This window comes from Silene latifolia, chromosome 2, assembly GCF_048544455.1.
Source record: "Silene latifolia isolate original U9 population chromosome 2, ASM4854445v1, whole genome shotgun sequence".
Classification (NCBI taxonomy): Eukaryota; Viridiplantae; Streptophyta; class Magnoliopsida; order Caryophyllales; family Caryophyllaceae; genus Silene; species Silene latifolia.
Window position 1 is genome coordinate 50,088,269 of NC_133527.1, and position 20,695 is coordinate 50,108,963.

At 33.2% G+C, this 20,695-nt stretch overlaps 1 protein-coding gene and 1 non-coding gene across 2 annotated transcripts; both read right to left on the reverse strand.

The window, feature by feature from the left end:
* Positions 1-1,989: 1,989 nt before the first annotated feature.
* On the reverse strand, positions 1,990-3,047 carry LOC141640764 (uncharacterized protein OsI_027940-like). The gene is made up of 2 exons (XM_074449446.1): positions 2,793-3,047; positions 1,990-2,175 (listed from the first exon to the last, which is right to left on the reverse strand). Exons 1-2 carry the CDS (start codon positions 3,045-3,047, stop codon positions 1,990-1,992), a joined length of 441 nt encoding a protein of 146 aa, XP_074305547.1.
* A 12,475-nt stretch (positions 3,048-15,522) lies between these two features.
* LOC141645158 (small nucleolar RNA R71) lies at positions 15,523-15,629 on the reverse strand. The gene has a single exon (XR_012544744.1). It is a non-coding gene; the product is annotated as a small nucleolar RNA R71 (small nucleolar RNA).
* Between the last annotated feature and the right edge of the window lie 5,066 nt (positions 15,630-20,695).

The following is a 20,695-nucleotide window of genomic DNA, read 5'->3' on the forward strand; positions in this document are numbered from 1 at the left end:
TTGAGTTGTATCATGGTCTGCGCACGATTGCCGAATATGATTATGGCCTCCTAAATAATTGTACTGTAGTGCTTGCATCATATCATTGGATTTGCGATTTAATAGGCTATATGGGACTCGAACCCATATCTTTGTGCAAAATTTGCACATTGCTCTACCATTGAGCTAATAGCCTTTAAAATACGCTAAATAAATACGAGTAGGAAATAAATGACATAAGTACACTGAAATGTTTCTCGCATATTAGTAAGATATGTAATAGATACACTAAAATGCCTTGTAGTTACATAAAAAGACCAGTAAATGCATTACATCTCCTCCACAGTCATTTACCTTATTTCATGTACATAGAACCTTATTTCATGCACATAGAACCTTATTTCATGGACATAGAACCTTTTCATGCCATAGAAAATTAACGTCCTTAACCAACAGTAATTAGTATCATATTATAACCAACTGATGCAGCTGAAGAACTTTTTAATGCACATAGAACCTTTTTTTCATGCACATATAATCTTATTTCATGCCCATATAAAATTATTGTCTTTAACCAACACTAATTAGTATCATAATATAGCCAACTAATGCAACTGAAGAAGTTCTTAATGCACATAGAACCTTATTTCATGCACATAAAACCTTATTTCATGCACATATAAAATTAACGTCCTTTACCAACAGTAATTAGTATCACAATATAAACAACTGACGCTACTGAAAAACTTTTTAATGCACATAGAACCTTATTTCATGCACATAGAACCTTATTTCATGCACATATAAAATTAACGTCCTTTACCAACAGTAATTAGTATCACAATATAAACAACTGACGCTACTGAAAAACTTTTTAATGCACATAGAACCTTATTTCATGCACATAGAAAATTAACGTCCTTTACCAACAGTAATTAGTATCACAATATAAACAACTGACGCTACTGAAAAACTTTTTAATGCACATAGAACCTTATTTCATGCACATAGTACCTTATTTCATGTACATATAACTTAGTTTTCCAGGTGAAAAAGTATTCTGTCATTTGATCCATTCCAAAACCCCGACGAAAGATTATGTACTGCAATAGTGCAATTAACAGAATGCGCAAATGAAATTTAAGAGAAATAAAGGAAGAGTGTTGTATAATGCACGATTCCAAAATCAAGTCTCGGACCAAGATTTAACACCAAGGTTGGGTGTACACAACCTCGCCGCTGTGCTGAAACAAAATGGATGGTTGTTTCTATGACACATGATGATAATTGCATCAAGAAGTGCAAATTTTGTATTGAATGTTTAGTCAAGTCCGATATTTACCTTTACAACCTAATGCCTCGCTAAGATTTTCCCTAAAAAGTGTACAGGATGCAGCAGTGTAAGAACGCGTTTGGTGGCGGATGTTCAGATATCTATGACATGTGTAATGCTATTGCGATTGTCTCTTTCACCCTTAAAAACTTTTGGATCACTTAGAATGACTTGTGTTCAACCTTTAAAACAAATAAAACCAGCGTATGTCATTCAGAAACTAAAAAAATGAGATTAGACAGAAAATTCACTTGAGCATGAAGAAGATGAAATTTTAAAGGTGAAAGTGGTGACAAACATCCGCTGGCACGTGAATAATTAACGAACTACTTCATACTTACTACCTAATTTGCATTTCAGGGTTAGAAGGGATATAAATGATGATAGAATAATTGTAGATGGTGATTATGACCATGAAAGTATATTAAAGCTTATGAAGCAAGTATTTGGAGCATTGGACCCTGGATCGCAACAAAGTAGCTCATAAGTTTACCTGATCAGCAAAGTCCGGAAGGTCATCGCGAGGATTCTTAGCGAAATATCGTCTTAGAAGCAGTGAGTCAAGCTGCAATGAAGTAAAAGGAGTTGAAGATGACAATTAGAAAGCAGAGATAATAATAGATTCAGTAACTTAACACACATTCTATGAAGTTTAGTAGAAAAAACTTCCAAGACATTCACAGAAATGAACAGAAAAAAATAGCTTGCTTACTAGTATCATCATCTTCATCTGCCCATTTGTCCCAATCAACCTTCACATAGTGTGGAGGCTTTCCCTCTTCCAAAAGCTTATTCCACCATTTATTCTCTTCCTTCTCTAGAACACAAAAGATGCTCCTAACACCATAGTTGATTTTGCTTTCCTAGGGTAATGGAGAACACAATAAGTGAGACAGCAAAATAACAACTCTAACCAGAAACACAATTACAATTAGAAGGATGACAGCAACAATAGCATGTACAATATCCTTTTGAGTCCATGACTTGTACTGTTTAAGTCAATTAACTCTGAAAAATGAAGCTTGAAGATATTTTGAAATGACAGTGAATCTACACATTCATCTCCTAAATATTCAGCAAATTTTGAATGTTGTCTACATATCATTCCCTCATAATAAGCTAGACCAATCAATCTCAGCCAACAGTTAACAAATCTGCAGCTAGCTTTAGGAGTATCAAACTACCCACCAAATACTCTTCAACAGAATCTAAAAAGCTATTCTGAGCAGAACGTAACATTAGAAAAACTAACATAAATACTTGGTAAGATAATATTAGGGGTCACGCCAAGACAGTGAACAACCAAACTCGCATCTACATTGACTTAACAATAGGTAACTACCAAATACTCTCTGGCCTATTAACGATTCACGACGTTTCAAGCAGAGAATTAAACAAGAAAAATGAATTAGACATAAAAAGTTCGTAACATAATACTTGTATTACAGAGCATCATCAAGGATGAACAGACGAAACACACCTCTACATTGACTTTGTCACACAAATCTAGTTTTATTTCATATTCAAGATCTCCTCCTCCTCCAGTAGCGGAAAAAGTAAAGGTTCCTTCAGGACCCAAATTAACTTTTGGATTTTTAGCATCAGGCAGCATCACAGTCAGAAATACTTTGTCCTCCCTTTCAGCCCATTTCACTTCAGGATGACGACTGGCACCAAGTATTGAAAATATTAAGAAAGTACAAGATCGAACAAGACGCACATTGGGAAACGTCATAGTTAGCTCCGATAGACAATAGAAAAGCCATAAAAATTCATTATCAAGATGCTCGTTATGCACAATGTACTGGCTACCCGTAATGCCTAAACCACATAAATGAAGTCCACCCATCCACGATAAAGCATATCTTTAAATGCAAACAAACAAGCTCTGCCAAGAACATAAATTACTACCAAAAAAATATTGAAGGGTTTGAGTTATTAACTCGCATCAAGCTTATTCAATTAACTCGCATATAGCATGAACAAATTAGCGTAGAATCGAATTTGAGCAGCGGATTACCTTAATTTGTATGAATGAAACTCAGTAATGGCGATTGAATCGGATTAGAGGAACAAAAATCCTATGATGAATGTGTTGAGATTTGAGAAGTGACGGAAATATGATTTGGTTAACGATGATCGGAGAGCACGATCGGAAAGGATGACGGAGAGGGTGATGGTCGAAGAGAGAGAAGGAGAGATGAGTGAGGAAGTGAAATTGGGAAAATGAATGAGATTGAAGAGTTTGGGGGTGCGCGTAGGTTTCAAACAAAATAAAGTCTAATGTCGTCCGTAGTATTATTATTAGTAGTAATGGTTCTCATTATACTAGTGGTTCTCATAGGATCCCAAATCTATATATATATATATATATATATATATATATATGTATATATATAAAACTGGGTTAGGATGATTGTGGATTGACACGTGGCATATTAAGCCATAAATACAACCATTAATGATAGTATAGTCATTAAGTACAGGCATTAATATAATATAAGCATCAACATCAACAACAATTTAATAAAGTTATTATTTATTGGATTTACATAAATAAGAACTCTATAATTAATTTGAAAAAATATTTCGAGAAAAATTACGAAACTTAAACTTTTTAAATTTATCACGAAAAATGTTTTCATATGAGTATAATTTTCATTAGAATTATCTTATATCTTATATCTATATATAAAATTAAATTGAGAAAGTGTGGATTAGACATTTGTACATCTTTTAATTGGTTTGGTAGAATTAAATAAATAAGTCACAAGTCATAATAAAAGTAACTAGGAATTATGTATGTACACTATATATACGTTGAATATGTGCATTTCTTTTTTGAAAATTGTATATGTATCAAAGTTTAAGTATTTGGGTGTTGAACATTGAAAATGTATACATAATTTCAAAGCACAACTTTCAAATCAATAAATAAAGAGTAGTCCAACTATTTTTTGACCGAGTACAAGATGCATACATGATACATGCAACACATTTCTATATATATGCAATATACTACTCCGTATTTGCTTACAATCACTTTTGATTGTGTTGTAGTATGTGTATTAATAATGTATATATTTTCCAGAATTATATATAGAATATTTTGATATATAATTTACTATGCCACTAGAAATAATTTCCTCAATATTTTTTTTCTAATTTCTTCTTCAGATCAAGCAAAGATGGTGATAGGAGTGAGTGAAAAAGTACTTTGGGGGATTTAACAACACTTGAAGACAAAGTGGCAAGCTAAATTTAATTTGAAGGTAAACTCAATCTCTTTATGCTTTCAATTATTTCTATTTTTTTTCTATAATAAATACCAATTTTATGTTGTTTAATCGCAGGTGGTCACGGATAAAGGAGCAATTTATAACAAAATCGACGTGAATCAATATTGAAGCCATACAAAACCCAAAGGATGAACCCAAGCAGCCTAAACAAACTAGATTTTGCCATGATTAGTTAAAACTTTATCCATGATAATGTACTGTAAATTAGATTTTGCTTTACTTTGTTAAAAGAATAATGTAAATTCTATTATAATCATGATTCATGTTGTTAGTATATACATGTTTTGTTATACTCGATTATCAATGAATAAAGATGTATATATGAACATAAAAAGTTATTTTTTTTACATACAAGTGTAGTAATGATTTTAGGAAGAAAAATTAATAAAATAAAAAATAAACTATATTTATTTTTTGAGAAAAGAAAAAATAAAATATATTTATATTGTGTTTTTTTTGGTTTTATTTTCAAATTCACGTTCTTTAATTAGCCAAAAGACATTATATAGAAATAAAATTTTCATTTGTAAATTGGTCAAACGTAGATGAGTTGGTTGCTTTGTACACATAAGTACGCAAAAAATTAATAACATAAAAACCGTTAGGTTTCAAAATTATAATTTCCTTTAAGAAAAAACACTTTAGATAACATTTAAATAAGTACATTTATCAAGAAGGATAACACAACTTTTAGCTTCTACTTCGAAATTTAAACGTATATAAAAAAATACATTATGCACATTTTGAAAACAAGTGAATCTTGATTAATTTCCTCCACCAATATCGAAATGTAAAAGAAGTTTCTTTTTTTTTTTGGAAAAAAAAAGTTAATAGTATGAGGCTTATATCACAATATTATATTGATGTCAAATCATAAAGAGGCATGAAAAAGGAGTAAAATAGAAAACCTAAGCTATATTTTCTTAAATAATAATTCTTAGAAAATAAAAATGAAATACTCCATACTAATACAAAATAAAATAACTTTATATAAGCTTTCAAATACATTTAATAGTATAATAACAGTTTATTAAAACTGACCGTGTGAAGCACGGGATGCTACCTATATATATAAAAAAAATTGGGTTAGGAGAATTGTGGATTGACATGGGGCATATTGAGCAGTTAATACATGATTAATTACTAATTACTAATACTAATTAGTGTATTAATATTAGTTTAAAATAAGGAACATTTAATATAGACAATATCTACAAGTTAATTTTGAACATTTTATGAGATTATGAGAATGTAGTAGCAGTTTATAATTACCTATTTCCAAGGTATATATAGGCTCCGTTTGGCAAGGCATTTCAGGTAACTGATTTGGTCAAAGTAGCTTATTTGACCAAAATTTCAGGTACCTTATTTTTTTGTAAGCGTTTGGCAAGTAGCTTATTTAACCAAATAAGCTACCTGAAATGAAATGCTACCTAGAGTAGCATTTGAGATTTCAGGTACCTGATTTGGTTTAATTTTCCGTTTTTACCCTTTAAATCTATATTGTTAAATAATTATCATATCCTTTTACGTCATTTCATCAAAATCAGCTACCTTTTCAGTTAGTTTGTCAAATATCTTTTTATATAATCAGTTACCTTATCAGTTCCTAATTTTCAGCTACCTTATCAGTTACCTTTTCAGGTTTCAGGTACCTTTTCAGTTTTCAGGTACCTTTCAGGTTTCAGCTATCTTTTCAGTTAGTTTTACCAAACAGAGCCATAGTCAAAGTAAAAGAGTTTATGTTGAATGTATCGCATGTATGTATAGACTTTATGTTGGGTGCATATTCAAAGTCTCTCTTAATTCATTACTATGTTTATCTGTGCAAATTTAATGTACACTACATATAAATACAAGCTTCTATTCTAAACAAGTCCATTTGCAAATTGTGAGATATATAAAATTTAAGATTTTCAATTGTTGCGTATCATTTATGGTATCATTACATTACTTCTCACAACTTGGTTTTCATGGCTTTTGCGGGTGTGGTCTCCATCCCAAACAAACAAAGTGCCCACTGCGAGAGAAATTTCTACAAACTATGATTACTGGAAGATGGAAAGCGCATGTATCCAGATTGTCGGATGTAAGCAAGAACTAAGCGCAAGCCGATTTCACTATTATTTGCCATACATTTCAAAGAACCGACCAAAATACTTTCATCTGTTAAATACGGAGTAATGCATTATACAAAATTTTAAGCTACAACTGCCATTTTTTTTATCAAAAGATAAAAGGGATGATTCATTGATACATGATGAATGTAGATAAAATAGAACCACATAGATATTTGCATGTTAATGTTTAAATTTTTTAAGAAGTTTATTTTGGTTAAAAGGGAAAACAGTTTTGTTTGCTTTGTCAAGAAGTCAAGATATAAGCATAAGGTCATAGCTATAGACCGAGTAAAATATTAAAGAAATAGCGTGCCAAAAAAAACTTAGAAGAAAATATTAAGGAAATAAACCCATCTACCTCCATTTTAGCAAAGGAACCTATTTACAAATCCGAAAATCACTGATTGAAGTTATAGCCTCCTTTAATAATGTGGAGCAACCAACAAACCATAATTGTAACACCCGCAAATTTTCGAGTTTGATTTTAGTAATAACTTTTGAGTAGATTTGTAAATTTAAATATTTCTCGAATATTTAATGTTTCGAACCCATTTAATGATTTTGGCTCGAAAACCCGTTTGGTATAATTTTACTCGAAAATATTTGATATTTCCCCGAAGTCTCATTTCTATTTAAACTTACATAGAAAATGTTTATTCTTGTCGTATGAGAATTTTAATATTTTTGGTCAAAAATTGTATTAAACATTTCCGAGGCATATTTCTATGTACGTGGTTTTATTTAAAAGCTCAAAATGACATAAATTCGTATTTCCGATTTAAATACTTAATTATTTTCTATTGCCATTTTGACGACGTTAACTACTTATGGTCGTAATTTTATAATTTGGACCGACACACCATATTTACGTTTTACACCAAAATATACCTTTGTCCATTTTTTAAGTATTAAAACCGTGAACATTATTATGTTACATGTTGCTAATATTTCATCTACATCCTTTTGGTCCTTACTTAGTCAAATTTGTTAAAAACTACCTCCTATTTCTCCTCTTTTGACCGAGCAAAAGATGGAGGATATTGTAATTTTATTCACTTGGTTGTTGCTTCCTAGTTCATATCACAAACTCTTCTACGTCTCTCATACTTACTTCAATTTTAGCTTTTGCAAAAATCTAAGAAAAAGTTCTCTTTTACTCTCTCAATATTCGTGTATCATACACGGTGCATCGACCATAAATTTTCGTTATCGATCTTCTCTCCTCATTCGTTCATCCTATTCGAAGGGTTTGTAGAAGAGATATTGAAGGCTAGCATATGTGAATTCGGATTCATAACAAGGTAACTTCGACGTTACTCGGTATTACATCGATTTAATTGTTGTAGTTGTATGTATTATTGGATTTTTAATGTTTTATGATGATTTATTGATACATATGATTTTCGCAACCTTTAATTTCTGATCTTTTGATATCCATAATTTATTTTGACTATGTATAATTTTATTTTGTCAATAGGGTATTTATTTTGGTTGATTTACAAGTTTTATGATCAAATCGATTGTTTTGATATTAGGGTTTTAATAATTCGTTTTTATAATTTAAACTAATGTAAATTATTTTTATGGAATTAATAGTTGAATTTAAGATACTATGAATTTTCGTGGTACTTATTTTGGAGTTTTAGTATTTATTTCGTAATTTAAAGTATTGACGCAGTTTCTGCGATTATAGCGATTCTGTTCGGTTTTAATTATGTTAAAAATACTAAATAAAATTGTAAATTTACAATATTTTAGTATATGGCAGAGACATGGAGTATTAGGTTGTGTATAAATTTGTAGGTCTTCAATCATTATTTTCGATTTATGGTGTATTTTACAAGTTTGATGAAAACCGTTGTTAAATCTGTCAAATATGTTCGTCTGTTTGTAAAAATCATATCACCTGTTTCTATTTCGAATTTGCAAAAGTGTAAAGAATAAACTCCTGTTATTTTAAAGTGTGGAGTCTGCATAAAAAATTTCATAATATTTAGACTTACGGTTTGGTCAGAATAAATTATTTGTGAACAGCTCGCCTGTAAAACGCGTTTCTGACTTCTCTCAAAGATTCATTTTTTAAAAGATATGTTGCTTTTGATACAGTAGCTAATATTTTTCTCAATGAAGATTTATCATGTTTAATTATGTTTAAAATTATGCCTTACCTTAAAATAGTTTCTAAAAATGGATTTATGAACTGAAACATTATGGGTGACGTTTTATGACAGTTTTTATAAATGAATTTTTAGACCCCTGATACTTTCGTAATTTAAAGTTTGTCAAAAAATAAAAGTTGTAGCTAAAAGCTACAGGAAACCATGAAAATTGGCCTTGCGTTATTTCAATGTTTCTGTAATTAATTATGAATTTTACAATACTGCTGTTCAGTTTTATAAACTAATGTAGAACTCCGTCTCATTAAAGCCTAAGTAATAAGTCTTTACTAAAGTACCTTAAGTCAAAGGATGGTCTTTAAAGTTTAATTACAGTAACTTATCTATTTTAAAATCCTTGAATTAATTTTATACTTTTGGAAGTAAAGTTTAAGTTTTCTGTTTTGAAAAAAATAAAAGTGTAGTTCACTTACGAACCTTTGAAATAATATACTTTGAATAATATACTATATCACTTGGAATATTGTTAAGTTTGGAATAATGAAAGTAAAGGCAAAGAATAATAAACTAAGGCATACGGTTTTACTAAAACGACTATATGGTTGGGTATCCTGCGGGAGGTACAGATCGTCGTAGAGTCATGTACATGTACTTAGACTAGGATTTCGCACTGCGTGGTAAGTCGTGTCCTATTATAGTTTGTTGTCTAGTTAGTGAGCTTGGAGTTGGTCATCTTAGCGTGACACTGGGTTCCCGAAACTAGTAAAGATGCTGCGGTGTCAAAAGTATAGCTAAAGTGGATATCTAGCCTGAACTAATTATTTCCATTCTATCTTTTGTATATTTTGCTTTTAAGCATGCAGCACGTTGGTTTTAACGTGATTTGGTAATCATATTTTGTTACTTATGTTTTATAACATTTCAATTTACTTTGATATATTATTTGCATCTGTAACATTTATATCATGTGATATGGCTGGGAGAACGTCGAGTTACTCCCCACTGATTGTGGCTGTTATGTTTATAACATGACATGTATTAGCTTTGCTGGGGATTTCTGTGTGAGCTAGCGAGTAGTTTGCAGATCCTACTCTGTTTTCTGCTTTCTTTTATGGTTTTAGTTTTAACACTTTTGAGGAATTTTATTTTCGCCCTTTTTATAAAAGTGGCATTTGTTTAGACTTAACCATTTAATTTTATCCTTGAGAATTTTATACATTCTCAATTTATAACAGTTAGAACTTTTATCTTTGTGTATTTAATCCCATTCGACAGTGTTTCCGCCACTGTTTTGCACTAGATTTTATAGGAGATTACAATAATACACAATTCGTTTATGAATAATCTTAATCACGAGTATGCGAGCACATTTTTTCGCAATTTGGCTTTACAAAGCTAAATATCAAAACTGACTATGCGAAGCGCGGGATTCTTCCTAAGGTGGGGATTATAAGTACAATTGTGTTATGCTTAGAACAAGCGTGTGAACAAGCGAAAAACATATTACGGTTGCATTTAATTATAAATATTTTCAATTAGTACGTATACGTGAAGTATGAAACATTGATTATGCCCAACTAACTATTATTTTTAATTAAGTTAATATTTTCAATCCACAATTCTCCTAACCCAGTCTTTTAAAGTATATACATATAAGATTAATCTACTTAATATACTTCATCCGTTCCACAGTAACTTCAAATTCGATACTGTATAATAGTTAAAAATATGTGTTAGGTATATTGTTACTAATAGTAACAATTAGTGTGAGTGTGTGACAACGAGTATGTATGTACACTGTGATAACGAGTGCATTTTAATAATCCCAACAAAAATAATGATTTATAAGTACAATTGTGTTAGGCTTAGAGCAAGCACGTGTGAACAAGCAGAAAACATATTACGGTTACATTTAATTATAATTATTTTTAATTAATACGTATACGTGAAGTATAAACATTGATTACTAACTAACTCTTATTTTTATTGAAGTAAACCGCATTTTATATGATGTATATTAAATTATTTATACTATGAAGTTAAACATCAAAAAAAAAAAAAAAAATTCAATCAATTTGATTTATAGATTAAATCTCAAATTAAACTTTATTATATATAAATATTTTTTTGTTTGCAATTAAAATAAAAAAATATACAAACCGGCCGTGCGAAGCACGGGATACTACCTAGTATATTTATAAAACTGGGTTGAAACGTTGTGGATGCGACACGTGTCAACCCAGCATTAAATACGATATTAATTACAGCTGAACATTAAATATAAACATAATAAATGCAGCATAAATCTCAGTAAATATTAATTATAGTTTAATAAATTTTATTATAAAATTATATTAAATAATTACGTTGATTTGATTCTAAATTTATTAAAAAAAACTATTTTGATAAAAATTCTAAATTCTAAATAAAAACATTCATTGCGAAAAATGCTTTCAATCGAGTATAATTTTCATTATATTTATTAGCATATTTTGATATGTAGAGATGATTAAAGTGGGCATCTTATAATATTTTACATTTACGTAAAAAAAACATTTTGAGAAAGTTATAAAACTTAGACCGGCCATTAATTTTATTAAGAAAAATATATATTGAAGAATAATTGTGTTTATTAAAAACAAAACTTAAAAAAAACTACTAAGATATAAGTTTTTATACTGTGGGAACGAAAAAAATATATTGCGACAAAATGAATACATATGAGATTTTGAGAGGTTTAAATACTGTGATAACGAATATGTATGTACACAGTGATCATGAGTGAGTTTGAATAATTAAAAGAAAAGTAATCATTATTAAGTAATATAATATTATATAGGGTTTTTCTACGTGGTACCCCGTGTTTCTTCGCATTCTACGTGGTACCCCTATATTTTTGTAAATATAAGTGGTATCCCAAATTTAGTAAAATGTTCTAAAAATACCCAATCTACTAAAAATCACGTTTTTAATATGTTAGATTTTGTAAAAAATAATATGTTTACAATTGAGTAACGATGTTTATGTTAATGACATGACAAATTATTGCCAAAAAATCTATAAAAAATGTATAAATTAAACATTTTAATGAGGCGGATTAGAGCATTTTGGGTATTTTAAGATATTTTTATCATGTCTAGGGGTACCACGGGTATTTTTGAAAAGCGAGGGGTATCACGTAGAATTCGAATAAATACAAGGGTATCATGTAGTAAAAACCCTATTATATAAACAACATGAAAAAGTAGAATACACATTACATTTTCCTTTAATATCTTTAATTAAATATGTATACGTCAAGAACAAATCATTAGTTATGACTAACTAGATATTATTTTTATTTAAATATTTTATATGTTATCTAATAAAAATGATATTTGAGAAAATTCAACCTATTTTATTTACGGTAAACTCTTAAACATCGTTATATATAGTTGTTAAAAAAAATAAAAGGTGCAAATTTCTGATGGATATGTTTGACACATAGCACATGTAAGACACAACCAAAACATTTGAATAAGTTTAGTGTGGGCCATATATGTTTGATAAATATATGTCAAACGTCATACATACAAAATTAAAAATTGCATAAAATTATATTCACATCATTTTGAACAAATATTTTAACTGATTTGGAACATAACGTATTGTGAAATGATATAATTTGATACCTTAATGTTCATTGTTGCATTATTCGAATAAATTTTATTTTAATTAATGTGATATTTGATCAGTTACCATTTTTTTTTGGTAAAACGTTGATCATGCGCAATTAACTATAACTTAGTATTAGTTTTAATAAAAATTATATGTATTTTATTTTAAAACACTGAACTTAAACCTAAAAACATAAAATTTGAGAAAAAAAAATTAATTTATTTTTATTAATAGGTAAAAATATTAAAGGTTATATATGAATTATATTATTTTTCTTCAATTATAATAATAAAATTTTAAAACAGTCCGCGCGAAGCGTGGGATACTACCTAGTATATATATATATATATATATATACATATATATATATACACGCATATATATATATATATATATATATATATATATATTGTTAATTATTATTATTATTAGTAGTAGACTACTAGTAGTAGTATTAATATTAGACTATATAGTTCCTCCATTCAACTCCACTCTACCATATTTCCTTTTTCATCCATTCAACTCCACTCTATTTATTTCCTAAAAAAGAATGACAAATGCCCATTTTGTCCTCATACCCCATTACTTATTTACAATATTTGACACTCATACCCCACTAATTCTACATCAAACTCCACCATTTTCCACTCATACCACACTTATTTACATCATATCCCATTACTTATTTACAATATATTCCACCCAACCCCACCCTTCTTAATATTTGTGCAAAACACAAATAGGTAGAGTGGAGTTGAATGGAGTAGACCCCCTTTATTATCAAATCTTACCACACCATAGTTTATCTTATATGTGTTGTTTGGCCTTGTTTGTGCAAAAATAGTTTCTCCATTTTAAGGCTCTGTTTGGCACGACACTTCAAGTAGCTTATTTGACCACAAATAAGGTACCTGAAATGAAATGCCACCTCAGGTAGCATTTGAGAAATTAGGTACCTGGAATTACTTCTTTTCCATTTGTACCCCTTTATTCTATAATATTAAATAATTTACATATATTTTTACGTCATTTCACCAAAATCAGATACCTTTCCAGCTAGTTTGCCAAACACATTTTTATATAATCAGTTATCTTATTGATGTATCACTTTTATATATACTTTTATAACTCCTTTCATACCATTTTATGTACCGTTTTCGTGCCTTTATATCGTTTATATGCCCTTTTGTAGTGAATTGTCGATACTGCCGCTATTTTATGTTTTAATGCAGAAATGACGCATTACGAGGATAATCGAGCTAAGATGAGCATAACGGAGATGGCATAGTGGAATACACGGAGCATGGCACGAGGAACGAGGTAACTTGAAGGCTAGAAGTGAAGAAACGAAGAAATCAACCTGTGAAGTTGGTTCCTCGATCGAGTCCCCTGAGGCTCGATCGAGTAATCGTCCTCGATCGAGTCCACCCAGGCTCGATCGAGGAACCTCTCTGGCAGTTTTATTTCCGGATTTTCCTAAAACGGTTATTTTGTATTATAAATTCAAAACTCGTATGTTATTATTAGGTTACGCTTTATTTTGCTTAGGACGGCTGAAAACTCTCTAGCTTAATATTTCCTTGTTGCTACGGTATTAATCATTCTTCAATAATTATTCATTTAAGTTTATGTTCTTAATTAATTGTTCTTATTTAACATTGTCAATTATGTCTTCAATTATCATTGTTGTTATTGTTTCATTAGTTATGAGTAGCTAAATCCCTCATCTAGGATAAAGGGGATCTAGGTTAATTAGAAAGGGGATTATTGATTAATTGCTAGCGAAATCGTATAAGTTATCTTTTAATTATTGTTCTTCTTCTAGTTAATTAACTTAGGCCTGAGTTGTTAATTAGTGTAGCGAATTAATGCTTTCACCGACAGGGTTAGAATTAATATAGGCCGCGATAATCAAATAGATTGTGTCTAATTATAGCGATTGCATGTTAGATTCGATCTAAAGAACATAAATAGAATTAACCAATCTTGTGACCTTAGATAACTTGATAGATCTAGAAATTGATTAAGAGACCCCATATAATTGACCTAGTGAACCAGAAATCCTAGACTTTTAATATTATTGTTATAAACCTTTTTTTTAATTACTCGTTATTAGTTGACTAGATAAACAACAAATCAAAACCCCCAAGAAAACGGTTACCTTCAGACGATCTAAATATTTACAGACTGACTATTACTGCCTCCCTGTGGATTCGATACCTGTATTACCACTAGCTATTCTTGTTAGTACTGAGATAGTTTTATTTTGATATTGGTGATACGACTTTAGACTTATCAAATTTGGCGCCGTTGCCGGGGAGGCAACAATTGTTTAGTTTGTTTATGTTTATTTTGTCTTTTTGTCTCAGGGAACCTAGTTCCTTGAGACCGTTCTCACACTTTTCTTGTTAGTTCCGTGTATGTCCAGGTCGAATAGGTCCAAGATTATTCCTTTTGATCCTGAACCAGAAAAGACTTTTCGCTACAGACGGAAATTTCAGCAAGTGGGTCAAGTAGAAGACTTGAGTATACTTGACGTCGAGACGGGGAGCTCAGAATTTTCGGCCGATCAGTCCTACGAAGAGGACGAAATTCCCGAACTTGAAATTCCTGTCGAAATTCCCACTCCTAAGATTACCATCATGCCTACTCTAGCCAGTCACTCTGAGCCTATCTTGGCCTCCATCCCACAAGGATTCAAGCAGCCCACTACTGCTAATGGAACTTTTGAAATCCGTCCATCTTACATCAATTTGGTGGAACGGAATTTATTTGGAGGGACATCTGCTGAGGATCCTGCGACACATATGGAGAAATTTGTCACTTATTATTGTTCTATCCCTTTAACAGGTGGAGTGACACAAGATCAGATAAAGCAGGTGCTTTTTCCATTTTCTCTGAAAGATGAAGCTGCAAAATGGTTGAGAGATTTAGACATGGAAGGTGAAGGCATTACTGACTGGAATACTTTTGCTCTTGCTTTCTATAAGAGGTACTTCCCAACTCAGAAGACTAACGCACTTCAAAGTCAGATTACTAGTTTCAAGCAAGGAGCTACTGAAGATTTTAATGAAGCTTGGATTCGCTTCAAACGTTTGGTCCGATCAGTTCCCCATCATGGTTTCCCAAAGTGGTTTCTTTGCAACCAGTTTTATAACGGGTTGTATGACGATCATCGTGCCTTGTTGGATTTCTCAGCTAATGGGAGGTTTCAGGACAACACCAATGATCCTACCGCGTGGAAGTTAATTGATCAGATTTCCACTCATACTGCCAAGTATGGAAATCCTAGGGGAAGCATGCAAGGAACCGGTGTTGATAGTGCTCTTGCGGCACAATTAGAGGCTATTTCCGCCCAAATTGTTGAGATTAAGACTACCCAATCATTGGTTAGTAAGGAGAGAGTCCATGCTATGAGTCAGCAACTAGAGGAGTCTTGTGCTAGATGTGGTTTGGACGGTCACAATGCAGCTGAGTGTTTGAGCACATTGGAGCAGGTTAATGCCTTTCAGTCTTACAGACAAGGTGCACAAGGTACACCTTTCTCCAACTTTTACAATGAAAGAACGAAGGAGCATACCTTCCTTCAATGGTCTAGCCAGAATGTGCAAAACCCGCAGCAAATACAACCACAGAAGAATTCTTATGTCCCTCCCAACAATCATGGTAATCAACCACAAGGGGGATATCAAAGGCAAAATCAAGGAGGCCAGCAGTTCAACAATCAATATCAACAACCTCCTCAACAAACTCCAAACAATGAGATGGCAGGGTTGCGTAATCTTTTGCAACAAACTTTGTCAATGTACCAGAAGCAGACGGCTCAAATTTCTGAGCTGATTGCCCACAATAAGATGTTAGATAATCAGGTAGCTTAGATGGCACTTCAAAATCCATCAAAACAGGCTGGGGGTCTTCCTCCTCAAGGTAAACAAGCTCACGAGCAAGCTAATGTTATTCAACTGAGGAGCGGTACCACATATGCAAATCCCGACCTGCAAAGCCATGATAATGACGTGCCCACTGCTAATAATGTGGTACCTTATATGAATCCTAAGGGATTGGGCAATTTGGAGCTTAGTGATGATGAAAAAGAACATGACGAAGTTGAAACACGAGCTGAAGACAAGAGCAAAAAGAACGAAAAAGATGAACCCGCTAAGGTTCCTCGATCGAGTCAGCCCATGCTCGATCGAGGAACTACTGTGCTCAATCGAGTGACATCAAGGCTCGATCGAGGCACCTCTTTGGCAGATGATGGTGTTTCAAAACTTGATTCTAAGGTTAAGCAAGCCGAGCCCATTACTATTGCACTACCTTTTCCTCACCGGCAACAAAAATCTAAGCTGGACAAGCAGTTTGATAAGTTTATGGAGGTCGTGAAGAATTTACAGGTAAGTGTTCCTTTCACTGAATTAATTACTCAAGTTCCGGCTTATGCAAAGTTTATGAAGGAGATTTTGACAAGGAAGAGATCCTTTGATGCGGTGGAAACCATTGCTTACACTCAGAAGTGCAGTGCCATGCTGCCAATTAATACACCGTCTAAAATAAAGGACCTAGGAAGTTTTTCTATCCCTTGTCATATTGGTCATCTTGCTATTAGTAAAGCTCTTTGTGATTTAGGAGCTAGCGTTAGCGTCATGCCTTATTCTATTTCCAAGAAATTAAATATGGGTCAGTTGACGGTTACTAATATGACTTTGCAGATGGCCGATAGATCTGTTAAACACCCACTGGGGGTGTTGGAGGATGTTCCCGTTCGGATTGGAAAATTTTTCATCCCCGTAGATTTCGTTGTCTTGGACATGGCTGAGGATAACCAAATCCCTATCATTTTGGGTAGACCGTTCCTTCACACGGCGGGGGCGGTTATAGATGTTAGGCAAGGGAGATTGACGCTAGCTGTGGGGGATGATACAATTGTTTTTAACTTATAAAAAGCATTAAAACATCCCATGATAGAAGAAACTTGTCATAGTATAGATGTTGTTGATTTTACTATTGATGAGTGTCTTCCTATATGTTTGGACAGGGATCCTATGGAGATTGCTCTGGTTTATGATCTAGCTAACTGGAGAGGAATGCCCCCATCAAAAGGTATACAGTTTGGGTATCGCACCTAAGGTAACTGAGGTAAAGAAACCTAAACTAAAACCTCTTCCCTCTCATCTTAAATACGAATTTCTTGATGACTGTGAGATGAACTCGGTAATTGTCAATGCTAGCCTAACTGAAGGTTAACTTTCTACTTTGTTGACTATTTTGAGAACTCATAAAAAGGCCATTGGGTATAACATTGACGATTTGAAAGGTATTAGTCCTGATTTTTGTATGCACCGTATTCACTTGGAAGAAGGCCACAAGCCTAGTGCACAGGGTCAAAGACGACTAAATCCTCCAATGCAGGAGGTGGTAAGAACTGAGGTACATAAATTACTTGATGCTGGCATTATTTTCTCTATATCTGATTCTAAATGGGTCAGTCCTGTCCAAGTTGTACCTAAGAAGGGAGGTACTATAGTAGTAAAGAATGATAAGAATGAGTTAATTGCTATTAGACTTGTTACAGGATGGAGGATGTGTATTGATTATAGGAAGTTGAACACTGCTACTAAGAAAGACCATTTCCCACTTCCTTACATTGACCAAATGTTAGAGAGATTAGCATGTCATAGTTATTTCTGTTACCTATATGGCTACTCCAGTTTCTTTCAGATACCCATCCATCCTGATGATCAGGAAAAGACCACTTTCACATGTCCTTATGGTGTATTTACTTATAGGAGGATGCCCTTTGGTTTATGTAACGCTCCTGCTGTAATACTACGGTTTTATGAGTCTCTGGGTACTCTATCGAGTGGGCCTTACTCTGTCGAGTAAGGGTGTTTTGAGTTTTTAAAATAGTTTCTGTCTGTAGGGTACTCGATCGAGTAGCCTTGGTACTCGATCGAGTAGGGGGCACTCGATCGAGTATGTTGGGCACTCGATCGAGTGGCTCGGTTTACGGGTAATGTTTTGTCGGGTTTTGTTAATAATGCGAATTAATATATAAACCTTTCCGTCACTTTTATAATAAACTTTTATCAAACCTAATTACTTCAAAAGAGATTTCAAACTACGTTCTTCGTATCGTTCGCATTATTGACAAATTCCGGAGCTTGGGAGGTCGGAATCTAGCGTTCTTTACATCCTTGTGATCCTTGCGTCGAGGGTAAGATCTACGTACCGATTTTATAGTATTTTATTAAAGTTGTTTAAACCCTAATTTGGGGATTTGGGGGTTTTGTTGGTTTCTGTGACTGTTAGTAATTATGTGATCATATGTTAGGAGGAGAATTCGTAGAGGAGGCTTTTTGATATCAGCTGTTGAGATCGTCTGACTGTTTTGCATTCCAGGTAGGGTTTCCCTACTCAGTATTATTCACATATGTGTTGGTTGTGATCTATGATTGTTGAATATTGTCATATGAGTATTGTGACGGTTGTTGGAATTTTTTACTGCTGGTAGTTATGATTGATTGTATATGTCTGTGGTATTCGGGGTGCGTCCCTGGCTGAGTGGGGTCACTTGCGGGAGTGGCTTCATGACCATTATTCGCCTTCTGTGGAACCCGCCACGGAAGGGATGTGCACATTAATGGATTTGGGTTATGCGCTCTATGGTATGAGCGAGGCTTAGGTGGGAACGGCTGCGGTCCCCCACTGGCGGAGTGGAGTAACCTGTTGCGACGGGTACTCTGGCAGGACTACACACTTTAGTGTGTAGTCGGTGATGAGGAGTTGATTGTGGAGTTTGGGTTATGTGACGGTCGTGATATGTTGGTTTCTGTCTTATAGCAGTTGTATATGTATGATTGTGTGAATATTACTGATCCCGTTTTATTGTTTTAAAAACTGTGGTGATCCATTCGGGGATGATGAGCAGTTGTTGAGCAGGTATGAGTCGAGACATATGGGCTAGCTGGGATGTGTCACCTTCAGATGATAGAGTCTTCCGTTGTAGCTTGAGTAGTTTATCAGACTTTTGAGTAGTTGACTAGACAGTTGGTTTATAAACATGTAATCCGTATTTTGGCAGTTTGGTTTTGGTTTGTAATCACTTTAAACTTTATACTATTTAAACGTTGTTTCTTTATTGTCTTATGATTATCATTGCCTCGGGAAACCGAGATGGTAACAACTTTATACCTGAGTGGTCCTGGTAAGGCACTTGAAGTATGGGGGTGTTACACCTGCTACCTTTCAGCGTTGTATGATGGCCATATTTTCTGATTACATAGAGTCTATCATGGAGGTCTTTATGGATGATTTTAGTGTGTATGGTACTGACTTTGATGTTTGCTTGAGAAACTTGACTAAGGTTCTGCAGCGCTGTGAGGAGAGCAATCTTGTGCTCAACTGGGAGAAGTGCCATTTCATGGTTACTGAAGGGGTGGTACTCGGTCACTTGGTGTCAGGTAAGGGTATTCAAGTGGACAAAGCCAAGGTTGAGGTAATTGAGCAACTCCCGTACCTGGTTAATGTTAAAAGTGTGCGTAGTTTTCTTGGTCATACAGGGTTCTATCGCCGCTTTATTAAGGATTTCTCTAAAATTGCTCAACCTCTAACTCGGCTACTTCATAAAGATACACCTTTTGTGTTTACTGACGAGTGTGTTAAGTCCTTTGACAGGATTAAACAAGCTCTTATCTCGGCTCCCATAATCCGATCTCCGGATTGGAGCCTTCCTTTCGAGATTATGTGTGACGCCAGTGACTATGCAGTTGGAGCTGTTTTGGGGCAGCGAATAGATAAGGTGTTACATGCCATCTACTATGCAAGTAAGACCCTTGATGATGCGCAGATCAACTATGCTACTACGGAGAAGGAGCTTCTTGCAGTTGTCTATTCTTTAGACAAATTAAGAACTTATCTTGTTGGTTCTAAAGTTATTGTTCACACTGACCATGCAGCTTTAAAATATCTTTTAACCAAACAAGAGGCTAAACCACGACTTATTAGATGGATTTTGTTGTTGCAAGAATTTGATTTAGAAATTCGTGATAAGTCTGGTGTTGAGAATGTTGTTGCAGATCACTTGTCTAGGCTGAGATTTGCAGGAAGAGAGATTTTGCCCATTGATGACTCTTTTCCAGATGACCATCTTCTAGCTGTAGCTGCGAATATTCCTTGGTTCGTAGACTATGC